Raw genomic sequence first — 14,042 nt, 5'->3', positions numbered from 1 at the left:
TAATGTTTTTGTTTGCTTTTACTGTAACATAAATAATTCAATGGAAAGAATTAACATGAAAGTAGGTTCCTTTCACAAAAGTTACGTGGTGGTTTTGCCTTGATTAGGGCCATCCGAATTGGAGATGAACATAGGAGGACCTCAGTATAGCCAACAGCAGGCCCCTCCAAATCAGACTGCACCATGGCCAGACAGCATCTTGCCTATAGAACAGGCAACTTTTGGTAGTCAGAACAGGTGAGTCTTACTGTCGCATCAAAACATGGAGAGTTTTTACAGGCCCTTATTTTATACACCTCATGGAACCAAAGCCCTACATAAAATACTTACGAATGTATATCAGTTTAATGCTTGTAGTATTTTATACTCATGCAATGTATACATGTTCCAGTACCACTTATAAATGCTCTCTTTGCCATTTAATGTGTTAGAAGAATTGGAAGTTGTGTATCACAGTGAATGCTGCCAGTGCTTTGGGTAGTTGCACCATTTTCACCTCTCAGGCATTAATATGGGCATGATTCTGTCTGGTTTTGCTGATTTTATTGTTAACGATTATACTTAACACTAAGTGTGGAAAAACACCAGAACCTTTGTAGTTATAACATAGCAGTCTTTGCCTGCAACAGGGTAGTGTTGTAAGGACTGCAGGACACTGTGAATTTCTGTTTTGTTTGGGGTTTTTTAATTGACCTAAATTTTGTTAAAGGTGAGGAAGGAAAGATGAATTGAAACGGAGGTTGCCTCTTCCCTGAACTTAGCTCCTTCTTGGGTATCCAGAACCACAGTTTAATCACAAGTTATTAACTCATATGTAATATATTAACTTTGTTTATTGTTAAGACTTTTAGGTAATGCCATAACTATGAAAAGCAATTTACACTTCTTTTAAAATAAAAAGCATGTCTTCTCCAAAAAGTTTACTGCATAAACTTTATATACATGGACTGTATAAGTACAAAATGGGCAGATAAAGGAGAAACATTGAAATACTTTGAATTGCCTGAGCTGGGATATTTTACAGTAGTAAATGGGAGGAGTGCTGAAAAGAAAATGAAGAGGAAGCAGTTGGAAAAAAGTGTGTTCGAAGAAAGATTAATCTTCTGACTACATTCTCTTAATTTTCGTTATGAAAGGATGTCCGAATATATTATCTGTAAATTTAAGTGTGTCATTTTCTCTGTTACTTTTCTTTTTCATGCTTTTCAAGATGTTTCCTGGTGCTAATTCTGCCCCAGTTAGGGCGTTCATGTGCCAAAAGCACTGTTTGCCTAACTTAATTATTCACTTAAAAAATGACACCTTAAAATAAAATACAGGGCCATGTTTGGTCAGCAGACCAGGCAGATAATCCTTTTATTTTGTTACCTTTGCATTTCTCATAATTTCCTTGTAGCTGAAGATGGTGAAAAAAATTCCCATTGTGTTGCATCTGAAAGTAATCATATTTTGATCATTTACAACCAAACATAGATGATGAACTGTTTGGTGCTGCCATTTCTTACTTTATTAATCCCTGGGATTTGTATTTTTATAATCTGATTATCATCATGAGTATTAAATTTCATAAAAGTTAAATCGTGAGTAAAAATAATTCTTTTAGAGAAAAATTAAACATTATGATTGTGGTATAGAAAAGAAATGGGGAAAAAAAGCAAAGTCATTGTCCTTGTTTAACATACAGAATTTGACAAATGTTTTGAACTTTTTCTTACCACATGTATTCATGCCCATTTACAATTTGAGGGAGGTTTTTTGACTAGCCCCGTTGATTATTTTTCCAGATCATAGATCCCTTCTTATAAGTCATCTTTAAAGTTTGCAAGCAATTTGATTCAAAGGATTTTTTTTTATTTTTTTGCTCTTCCCTTTTACTGATTTATAATTCCATCTGTGAGAGTTATAGAAACTTCTCTATATATGAGATTGATTAATACTTTGCTATATTTTAAAGGTACATCATATATATCCTTATTTTTATTTTTTACAGTCTGGGATCTAATTAAAAAGAATACGTTTTTGCTAGTTTTCCTGCTTGCCATCCTTTGGGTTTTTAGGTGTATAGCCTGACGACGCAGCTCTTTCCTTCTGCTTAGCTTTGACATAGAGATTAGACTTCCATGGCAACCATATATCTCATTATAGAAACTAAATACACAAACATGTTTCTTTGTTTTTCCAAACAGACATGTAAAAAGGGTTCACATATAGTGCTGTTTCCTCCCTCCATGTGTGACAGCTTTTGTTGTCTCTGAGTAATTATCTGGGATGAGACTCTGCCATGATGTGCATATAGTAGCTGCCCTTGCTTTGCAGAATGCTTTGCTCTTTATATTTTCTGTTGCAGTCTTGTAGTATTGTGCGTGAAGTAGGGCTCGTGTGCAAACTGCAAAACAAAAATATGTCATTTGGCTGCAGATAAGGTGTTATTTCAGATTCCGTTTGTTTCTCAGTAAGTTTTGTGCTTTGGATTTGGAATAAACCTTTATTCTGCCTTTGTAACTGTGAGTGTGCTTTGCATACAAATTCAGGGGTGAAGTAAGCAGGATTTATAGAGCCAGCCCACTCTGCCTGACAGTATCCAAATTCTTGCTGACACCTTTCTGAGGCGCATAACCAAGTGCACGAACTGGTACCCAAGTGTGCAATTCCATAAGGTGGGTTGAGCTGATGCAGTGTTTTGCTGCAAACAAAAAGAGGAATGTCCTTTTCTCCCTGCTTCCTCATGCTTCTGGCCAGCTCTTCCAGATGTTCAGTTTGTGTGAGCTTAGACAATCCGCGGACCCCTCTGTGATCTCTTCGGCTTGCTTAGTCTGATAGAAAAACAGTTTAAAAGGGTGTCTACGGAAATGAGTTCTTTTTTTACTTGTAATAGTACACTTAATCTAATGTCTAAAATTCAAACTTACATTTGGTTTTAAAAAAAAATTATTTAACCTTCTGTGTTCAGTGACTATATTCTATACTGACTTCTCTGTTCCTCTGTTGACCCTGTAATATGAAATCAGCACTTGGGTGTACCTTTGGTGTGCTTGCTTACTTGTAGGATACACTGTACTTGTAGGGTCTTGACAGGCATTAATCACGCTATTTAGTTATTTCTTTGGGTAGCATAACTTTCATCCAGAATAGTTTTCTAAACAGAATTGGCAGTGATTAAAGTAATTTCTGTCTCCACTTGTTAGTTCAATTTGAGTACTAATCCTCTGATATTATTTCTTGTTTTTCAGCAGCTGTTTACCAATGCTATGTTCATGTTTTCACAGGCAACCGTTTGGCAGCTCACCAGATGATCTCTTGTGTAATCATCCTTCATCAGAGTCACCAAGTGATGAGGGTGCTCTCCTGGATCAGCTTTACATGGCATTAAGGAATTTTGATGGTTTAGAAGAAATCGACAGGGCTCTAGGAATACCAGAACTAGTTAGCCAGGTATACTGGACATTACATTGCATGTTTTAGGTATTGCATTTAAAGGATTTGTTGTCAGTGTGGAGGCAAAATGTGTGTTGAAGAAGGGGAGTATAAAACACTTGCAAGCTAGGATGGAGTTACATATTTTGGTGGGAGTCCACGTAACGGCTCAGTGTTACTTGAAAAGCTTCCTTCAGCCCTAGGTTTAGTCTTCCTTCATCTTCCCTGCCGCCCTCACCTAGCTCTCCTTCTTCTCACCTGTGCTGAGCCACTTCGCTTTATGCAACTAACCTGACCTAAACCAAAAAATTAAGAGGTTTCTGCTTATCTGGTGGTCAGAGGAACAACTGTATGGGAGAAAGGTAAGATCATGGCCAGCAACAAAGTATAGGAAAGAAGAAAAAAAGAATATGAAGACCTAGGAGCAGAGGAGCAAGGTCAAGACCTTTGTGTGATGGGGGCAACAAGCTTTTGGATTGGACTAGATGATCTTTCGAGGTCCCTTCCAATCCCTAACATTCTGTGATTCTGTGATTCTGTGTTGGATGACCAAACCTGTAATGTGTAATGTCACCCGTAGTTTTTCCCTTAGTTGATTAATATGTGTTAAGGGATGAGTTTCACCTAAAGTAGCTGATTTCATTCCAAGCACTTAAAACTAATTTTTTTTAAATTATGAACATGCTTCCTAAACTTTGCAGCATTAATTTGTTCTGTTCTTTTTCATCCATTTTTTTTTCCGCATAGGTATTTTTTTTATTAGCTTCCAGTTGGTTCTTGTCTGTTTCAGTCTTACATGATGCAAAAAAGTGTGGTTAAAAAAAAAAATGGGAGGGAAAAGTTAGTGCTTGATGTTTCTGGCATCAAAATTTTATTTCCAAAAACATCTGTACATGTCTCTATAATGATTTAATATTCTCAGACAAGCCTAGAATACCTGTCTTGATTCCCAGCACTCATCAGTGTCCTGAGCATAACTTCTGAACTAGCTCTGCATTTTAGATATGAAATAGGACCAATGAAATCCTGCTTTGGACATGAGATAACTATCTCCAAGCCTATTTGGTACAATACAGAACTCAGTGAGGTGTTAACCTGGAGACATAATTTATTGGTGAACTTCAGTTTTGCAGTGTGAAACCTTCATGCAATATGACATAGCTTTTTGGAATACAACCACCAAAAAAATATGAATAATGTTTTGTTTCAAACTAAGTGGTAAATATCTTTTTATTTAATTGCTGTATCAGTTGAAACAGTTAAAGAATTTTGCAGATAAGAGAACCATTACATTTTAGAATATGTTTTTAAAATATCCGTCAAATATTTTATAGGAGCTTAAAGTCTATCTTTCATGAGGGCACTGAAATTTAGATTAACTTGATTTCTAAGGTCAGTATGGAATAAGCTATAAAATTATTCTGGCTAGAGCAAATATTAGGGGAGTATCTAGAATGGAGTTTAGAATTGTGTTAGCTTTTTTATGCTAATGGATAATCAGTTTGTGCGAAAGTGGCCTGAAAGAATTAGGCACTCTGTTCACATTAGCTTCTGTAATAGTTTCAGGCATTTTTATTTGAAGTCATTATTTTGTTTAAAGATACTGATAAAAATCTTCTTTTTTATTCTTAAGTCATTTGTAACGTCTTTGAATTTGTCTCTGATTCAATGGCAAAAATATGCTGACATCATTTACAGATTTTCGTATAGCATTTGTCATTTCATGTTTTTATTCATTAGCAGAATGATACAGTGGCTACTGAAAGAGGGTAGATTTAGATTAGATCTTAGGGAGGAATTCTTTACTGTGAGGGTGGTGAGACACTGGAACAGGTTGCCCAGAGAAGTTGTGGATGCCCCCTCCCTGGCAGTGTTTAAGGCCAGGTTGGATGGGGCTTTGAGCAACCTGGTTTATATTTATGTAAGGAAAATTTATGTAATTTTCTGTTTTAAAACATTCACAGCCTGGAAGGTTGGTTTTGCAGGGTGGCTGTGTTAGTCTCATATAATCCTGTGAAAAGCCATGTCCCGCCAACTGTTTCTGTTGTTCCCGTATTTCTGCAGAGCCAAGCTGTCGACCCAGAGACCTTCCCCAGCCAGGAGTCGAGCATCCTGATGGAGCAGAAGGCTCCCGTGTTCTCCCAGCAGTACGCGGCGCAGGCTCAGATGGCACAGGGCAGCTACGCGCCCATGCAGGACCCGAGCTTCCACGCCATGGGGCAGCGCCCTGGGTACGCAGCCCTGCGCATGCAGCCCCGGCCTGGCCTCCGGCCCGCAGGAATCGTGCAGAACCAGCCGAACCAGCTGCGGCTCCAGCTCCAGCACAGGCTCCAGGCGCAGCAGGTACATCCCCTTCCCTGCCCGGTTTCACGCGGTGCGTACTGACTGCCAACTTGCTCCAAACAGACCAGGTTCTTCAGTGTGTACCCTGTTCTATTATAGCCTAATTCCACTTTTAAACTAAAAACACTAGCCGTAATGAGTTTTGCCAAGACAGTACCTCGCACATTCTCTCTTTTGATCTTCTTTTGCATCCTCCCCTCATTCTTTCTGTAATCCTGTGCAAGAATGCACCTAGTTTTTAAGCCTAGGTCTCACTAATTTTTTGAGCAAGGCTACATTGGTGCTTTTTGTTATATAAGTCTTTTTCTGTGTGCTATATCTTGACACTTTCAGCAATCTAAATGTTTTTATTACTGCTTGTTACCTACATCCTTTTTTTTTCCTTTGCCTTGGTCTCCTTTTGAGGATCATTTTAAGTTGTTATTTCTTATTCATTGTAAATATATAGGTTTGTAGTACTATAAATAAGATATTAATGCTTTTCTAGTGGAGGAGGAAAGATCATTTCTGCCTTCAAACATCAGGATAGGGTCTAATTGAGAGTTAAACCTCAATAGTCCAGTCCCAAACTCAAAAAGGACAGGAACTGTAAAGGCAGCATGTTTGGTAAATAGCTTAATGCCTGTGTTGTTATTTGTATGGTGTATTATCTCCTTAAGAAACAGGATTCTGTGAATCATAATAGGACTTGAGCAGGAAAACTAGTACCTGCTTGAAGATTTAAAACTAGGTCTTCTAACCAACTGATTGGGAAGTAGATGTATATACCTCTGTATATAAAATTTCCCTTTTCTTGTTTTCCTTCTAAAGACGTTTGGGTTTTGGTGGTGTTTTTTTTTTTTCTTTAGAATCGGCAGCCACTGATAAATCAGATCAGCAGCGTCTCCAATATGAATCTGTCTTTGAGACCTGGAGTGCCAACGCAGGTGAGAGAAATAGTACTTCTAAAAAAAATATCACTCTGCTTTCTTCTTTCTCCCCCTAGTTAAATACAGTAGTAATGTTATGTGGTAAATACATACAATAAATTTTGAAGCTTGAATACAAATAATGCAGTCTATATGATAAGAAGTATTTTACTGTTTTATTTCTGGTTGTTTACTAGCGATATGATATAAATGCATTTTTAACCAAGCTTCTTATTTCCTAAAGATGCATTTTTTAATGAGCTACTCTTATTTGCAATTACAAATTGCTGCACCATTAAACATTGGTATTGTTTCAGTTACTGACTTGCACTGTTGGAAGTCTGTCCCAGCAGAAGTATTAATAGGATTGTTTTCTCTCATTTAATATTATTGTTAGTTGTGTGGTAGGGGGAAAAAAGAGCTGAACTCTTCCAGGTTGCTCCAGTGGAGATGCCTTCACTAGTCAGGTTGCCTTAGAAGGGGATATTGATAGGTGGTGGTGGTTTTCCCTGCAGGGCCCTATCAATGCGCAGATGCTGGCGCAGAGGCAGCGGGAGATCCTGAGCCAGCACCTGCGGCAGCGGCAGATGCAGCAGCAGCAGCAGCAGGTGCAGCAGCGGACGCTGATGATGCGAGGACAGGGCTTGAGCATGACCTCCAGCATGGTGGCCGCCGGTGGCATACCCACAACCATGAGCAATCCGCGGATCCCGCAGGCAAATGCACAGCAGTTTCCATTTCCTCCAAACTACGGTACTGGTTCCAGCCCCCCAGTGCATTTCGTCAGTCCTTACTCCCCTGTGTCCTCCCCAGTGGTTGGTGCAAGCTCCGCTCCCACAGCCCCTTGCCTGGCTCCCTGGGAACGATGGGAAACGTGCAGCTTCAGACCCCTTGGGAGTCCTCAAATGCGACTTGGTACCTTCCACTTGCCTAGCTCTAGTACCACGTATTCTCTGAGCACTGCTCTTTCTTTGAGCAATAGCAGAAGTGTGATGTGTGTGTTTGCATATATCTATAAACATATACAAATGTGTATGCACACAGGAACACGTATATGTGTATTTATTGGCTTGATGGACTCTGAATTTTGACTGCACTCAACAAACCACTATATACAGTAAAAAGTGCAAATGAAGAAAAATATATTAATTGATGCTGGCAAATAGCATAAGGTGGTGAGAAGCTTCATCAGAAGCAAACCTGCACGTAATCCTTTTAAATCGTTTTCATATTGGTGGGGATTTTTTGCGTTTTGGTAATGAGACACACTTTAAGTATCAGGTAGATTCTTCCCCAAAAAAGGTAATTCTTTGTGTGTGCATTATAATGTAAAATTAGTAACTAACTATTGAGTTTAAATAATAAAAATGTGTTTCAGATTTGGTATTCCCTACCCTGTCCTTAAACTTGTGTATGATATGATAGCTAATACCATTTGGTTGTATGTTTTACAAAGCTGTATATGGCTTTGTTCTGGAGGGTGCATGGGGCAGTTACCTCCGTACGGTTATTGTTATACAGTTTCTTTATTTATAAGTATTGTATAAGTTATATTACAATTATATTAAATAATATGTAATGTGCAACTTCTGCTGTTATGACAAATTATGTCCATCCAATTCTAAATTTGCTGTCTACTCTTACTGATCTGTTATCCTTCACACCAGTAAGAAGTCACGCAAACAGTGAATATAGGAATATATTTCATATCACCTGATTCTTACACCAGCATTAAGGGTGGCTTGTTTCTGTTGAGTATGCTGTTCGTGATGAACTTAAACAAGACCAAAATGACTTGGTTTAAAACAAAGTTTCTGCACACAGTTGGTGGCATATAACAGCTTAAATTAGGTTTTCTTTACATCTAGATATTTTTTTGATTTTACAAAGTCATTAAATGCTTGCACAAAATGTCATTGCCTGTTTTTGCAGGGACACAGAAATAGAGATACTAAGGTTCTAGGAACTTCAGAAAAATTATAGCCTAAATGTTAAAAGGTGGTGCCATGCAGTAAACAGGTCATGCATAACTTTCACCAAAATGGATTTATAGACAGAAGCATAATGTTTTGTTTGTTGTTTTGAATGCAGTTTCTGAAAAAAAAAAAGTCACCAGTGTTTTTCTTTCGGTCTGTAAGGAGGAGAGACCGCTTGTGCGATTAGGACACACAGGTAGCTAACATACTTACGCAAAAATTTTTTTTAAAGGTCATACATAAGTATTAGTTGATGATATCTTGCTTTTAATCTAGATCCCACATTAAGACACAAGGTTGTAGGTTCCACATGACATAAGTAGGATTGTGTAAAGACATGTCTGCAGGTGTGAGCTCTTGACTTGTTTTAAGTTCAAATGTACACTGGCTAAATTTCTCGTTTTCTTCTTCAGGTATTAGTCAGCAGCCTGACCCAGGCTTCACAGGGGCCTCCACTCCTCAGAGTCCACTGATGTCCCCAAGACTGGCTCATACTCAAAGCCCCATGATTCAGCAGTCTCAGGCTAACGCTGCCTATCAGTCCTCTACGGAGATGAATGGGTGGGCACAAGGGAATATGGGTGGAAACAGGTAAATCCAGAACAAAACCAAAATGAAAACACAGAGTAATGGGGTCATTTATGGTCTACACTTATTTATGGGGCTGTTTATATGTAATTGTTTGCTTGTTTGTTTGTTGTTAACTATCTATCCTAAAAAAGCTTTCTTTTCAATTTGGCTTGATGAGTTGGTTTAAATTTGGTCTTCATACAAGGCAGAGTGAGTGCATAGCTGAAAGACCGGCACCCACACAATGCACTGCTTTGTAATAACTGATAAAACACTGTGCGTACTTTAGAAGCACCTCTGCTGCACAGTGAACTCCAGCCCCTAATGTTTGTGTGGATGCATTTCTTCTGCATACGATTTTCATGTGCTCCCACACTGCTTTCCACACGGCTGGATCAGCTGAGCCGGAGCCTGTGCATTCCCTGCTGCTCTGGAATTGCAGTGACTGGATATCACCTCCCGCTTTAAACACTGGAGTGCAGCCAGGTTCAATCCATTAGTGCTTGCACATACTGGGGGTCAGCATATAACTGTCATTCTCTGAGACCGTTGTAGCATGCCTCATGCATGCAGTCACCTTTTCAGTTGAGGCCCATGCCCCAGTCAGTATAGCTCTAACAATCAGTTTGTCCACATGGAATGGCCTGGATGTTGAACACTGTCAGTAGGCAGCAATGAGCTTCCAGATGGCAATGATCTATGCTTTTCAGTGGAAGACAGGAGGAGCTATCAGGTTGGTGTACCGCATGTATCACTTGACACTAGGGTGCACACAATTGTCTCTAGCACAGTGCTTTTGTCATCCAGAAGTTCTCAGGCTGCTATTACTATCCCAACCCAGCAACAAATCGTTTTCCCGCTGGCTGACAAAGATTTAATAAACCCAGAAAAACAGTATTCCTGTGACAAGGCTGATCCAAGTTCCCCTTAAAGCAACTGATTTATCTCTCATCCTCATCCTTGTCCACACCTCTTCCTTTGTCCTGCTGAAGCATCTGCAGGAGGCACAGCTACCACTGTCGTGGCTTCTGCTGAAATGGCAGCAGGGACAGCTCGATAAGACTAATGGTTTGGCTTGCTAAACTGCCGCTGTACAACGGAGACATGTCAAATGAGTTTACACAAGCCACTGAGTATTCACAATGATCTGTAGTGTACTGTTTCAGCCATCCAGATAACAACTTAAAAATGGGGTTAGGTGGCCTGAAAAGACATGGAATTGGAAGAAAGAGAATGGTGGGATTTTCCAAGTTTGGTCCTGTGCCCAGAATGCTGTTGCACTCCACCAAGTCTCACAGTGCACAGTAGTAGCCTAATGGAGTACCCAAGTGCAAGGTTGAATGTTAACCCTGAAAGATTTCCTCAACTGTGGGAGCAGTGTTTTGCAGGGAAGTAGAAGTCAGCCATTGATACTAAGGTGGTTACTGTGTGCCATCCAACACACAGGAGCCCTTCCACAGTATTTCAGTCTAGTGCAGATCCTCCAAGCGGACATATTGTCAGTAATAATTCCTTCATTGACTGTTGGATTATGCTCAAAGAGTAGAAAAGACTGATACGTAAACAGTGAAGTGCATTTTAGGAAATATAAAAAAGTCTCTCATATCACTTGTGACATAACGGGAAGGAAGATACTATACAGAAAGCACTTGACTTAGAATAAAATCTGGGATGAGATCTTCCACAGTTACTCCGCCTTAAGTTGTTCTGAAATGGCTTTAAAGGAACATGGAGGGTAATTGTCTTAGACTTTATGTTGTTTCTTACAGTGCCACATTTTCCAAACCTGATGCTAAGATTTAGTAAAATGAATTTCTGCACAATTGCATGTCTATATTTGTGAGCCCACTTGCCATAATTGTATGTGCAAATCTGGTATTCATATGTGCAAATAGCCTCTTTTGCTAAAAGAAGGTGTATTAGACCAGATCCAATACCAACTCAACAGTCCTGTGCTGTGCTGACACTGGAGGGAGAAAAAGGGGTTTTCCTTTCCCTCCAAAAATTACTTTCCCAAACATATTTAAAATATGTATGAAGCCCATTTAGACAGCTAATTGGCTGTTATTGCACACGCATAACAGATTTGTACTCTGCCATAGTTTCACATGCAAAGGCATGCATTTTTGTGCACAGACATGGGACCTTAAAATTTTGAAAATCTATTCCTTAGACATTAATGTAGCTGAAAACTAGGCTTTCCTTTGAAGGTGGCATAAACAACAGTATGTACAAATTCTAGCTTAAGATATGTTAAAAAGAGAGTAGTTTCTTAGTGGCTTCAGCGTTCTGACACATTGCTTTTTCCATTCCTTGCTGTAGCATGTTTTCACAACAGTCCCCACCACATTTTGGGCAGCAAGCAAGCACCAGCATGTACAATAATAACATGAACATCAGTGTATCCATGGCAACCAACACAAGTGGTATGAACAACATGAACCAGATGACAGGGCAGATCAGCATGACCTCAGCGACCTCTGTGCCTACATCAGGGTTGTCCTCCATGGGTCCTGAGCAGGTGAGAATTCAAGGACTTGAGATGACAGCTAGAGGATTTTCTTTGACTTTCAGTAGTCTGTCAGGTCCGCTGCGTTGGGCTGTAACTGCTGTAAGCCATTACATTTCTTTTACTAGTTTTCTCGTGAAATGATGATGTTAAAAAAGGTTTGGTTTTAGCTCTGAACTCAGGTAACCAAGGTGACCGATGAGGCAGAGAGCACCTTTTGCATCTAAATTTCGCATCATGACCTAGCACCACTGTAGCTAGCACATGTAGTTGTTCGTGGACTTCCATGGAAAGCACGTGCTGATCTCGCTTCTGTTCTCAGTAGGTAAGTTGCCATAGCACAGTTGCAGGTCACCCGTGTCCTTGCTAATTTTCTCAGCAGTGGAGGCTAGGACTGAATGGCAGGCAGCTGTTTCCTAGAGATAGGGGTGAAAGGTGCTCGTCTGGGCAGTGTGTGGAAGATGCTTCTACTGCCACTGTGTCTGTAGTACCAGACAACAGGCAGTCAACTTCAAGAGCTATCGATCTGGCACCTTCAGGAGCACAAAATCCATGCTTTTTGTAATGTGGTGCATATAAAATAGATTGCTGAATCAATAGGTAAGTAACCTGTTCTTTCCTGCTGAGAGGAGGTTTGCACACTCATTTTTATTTGAGACTGCTACTTAGGGTATCTGAAATAAGGAAAACAACACTTCAGTTTGTCGACCTGCAATTAAACTCACATAGTACATTAATAAGTATTTGACAAACAAGTCCTCTTAATTAACAGGTTCATATGTTTGTTTCAGAGCTGAACTCTCATTTGTTCAACATGCAGACTTGAAATTACGTACTTTTCTTAGAAATATTGGCAGGAAAGTACCTCTTGTGTCTTCAGGCAATGTCTCCTGCTATGGTGGACAATATCATAAACCTTTCTTCTGAGACCAGAATCATAGAATCATTTAGGTTGGAAAAGAGCTTTAAGGTCATCGAGTCCAACCATTAACCTAACACTGCCAAGTCCACCACTAAACCATGTCCCTAAGCACCACATCTACTCGTCTTTTAAATACCTCCAGGGATAGTAAGTCAACCACTTCCCTGGGCAGCCTGTTCCAATGCTTGATAACCTTTTTGGTGAAGAAATTTTTCCTAGTATCCAGCTTTCCAGCCTAAATTTGGTAACAGACTATTTACTTTTCCAATACTGTCCTTTATCCTAAATAGCTCTTTTCTCTTCTTGTATTTTAGAAAGAGCGATTCTATCAACTCATTTTTTTGTTGTTGTTTTGAGGTTGTTGGATTGTTTTGTTTTGGGTTTCTTGGGAGTTTTTTTGTAAGTTAAACAAGCCACAGTGTTTCAGTCTCTTCTCATAGGCTTTAAATTCCCTTTCCTTTTCTGCACCTGTTCCGGTTTGAATCAGTATTTCCTAAGCACAAGAGCCATGTGCATAACACTAGTTCTTCCCCATTTCTCTTGAAATACTCTGACAGATATAGCCCCAGCTCACATTTGTCTTTTACAGCTGCCACATACTGGTGACCTGAAGTAATTCTGATACTCCCAAATCTGTCACCTTCTCTGATATTCCCAGTTGCTACGCCCAACTATAGCAGACTTTTTTATTGTTATTAGTTCCTAAGTGCATACTGTTGCACACATTTAATGTAGTAAAACAGTAGTAAAACAAAAAAAGAGAAAAGAGTGGGGATTTGAAGGTGACAGCCCAGTGTGATTTCTCAGCATGCCCGTGCTACATAATTTTCCCCAGGAACCTAAACTGAGAAACATGCATTATAGAAAGAGATCTGGTTTTATTTCAAAGATTTCCATGCAGACTACTGTACTACTATTTCCACTAGCACAGTTGTCGTGCTGCTTTTCCTTCCTGTTTGACTACAAGATCTTGTTTCAAGATAGCATTTATCTAACTTCCAGTAAGCTGAATAGGCTGAGGTTCTTTATCCATCTCAACATTTGTTTTTCAGCCCATGAGTCCTTTTGAGGATCTGCTTTAAACTCCATTGTTGCAATCTCTTTCTAGAAGTATGAACAGAGTAACCAGACACGGTGATTTAAGAGTGACTGCGCCAAAGCTGTACAGAGTCAAGTTCTGCTTGTAATTTATCTTTCAATCCATGGGTTGCCTTGGCTCTGTTGACGACAATGTCACACTGGAGAGCACATCCTAAAACCCTTATGATGATCCTCAAATCTTCCTCAGCACATTCTACACAGATTAAACCTGTGTTCTTTGTTCCCAAATGTATTACCTTCCTTAAGTGCTGTGGCTGTAACAGTAACCTGTTTCCCTCCTGATTTACCACCCCAGGACT

General features: G+C 39.6%; 1 protein-coding gene across 7 annotated transcripts in view; it reads left to right on the top strand.

Moving 5' to 3' along the window:
- Positions 1–14,042, top strand: part of NCOA2 (nuclear receptor coactivator 2) — a 196,575-nt gene that overhangs the window by 171,184 nt on the left and 11,349 nt on the right. For all 7 annotated transcript variants that reach the window (XM_068396028.1, XM_068396026.1, XM_068396025.1 and 4 more), the window contains 7 exons: positions 108–237; positions 3,267–3,432; positions 5,479–5,757; positions 6,606–6,683; positions 7,181–7,418; positions 9,055–9,232; positions 11,534–11,732. In XM_068396028.1, coding sequence (XP_068252129.1) covers positions 108–237; positions 3,267–3,432; positions 5,479–5,757; positions 6,606–6,683; positions 7,181–7,418; positions 9,055–9,232; positions 11,534–11,732 — 1,268 coding nt within the window. The remainder of the gene's footprint in view (positions 1–107; positions 238–3,266; positions 3,433–5,478; positions 5,758–6,605; positions 6,684–7,180; positions 7,419–9,054; positions 9,233–11,533; positions 11,733–14,042) is intronic.

Source organism: Nyctibius grandis, chromosome 3 (genome assembly GCF_013368605.1).
Source record: "Nyctibius grandis isolate bNycGra1 chromosome 3, bNycGra1.pri, whole genome shotgun sequence".
NCBI lineage: Eukaryota > Metazoa > Chordata > Aves > Nyctibiiformes > Nyctibiidae > Nyctibius > Nyctibius grandis.
The sequence above is the reverse complement of the archived record's forward strand: the minus strand, read 5'-3'. Positions and strand labels throughout refer to the sequence as shown.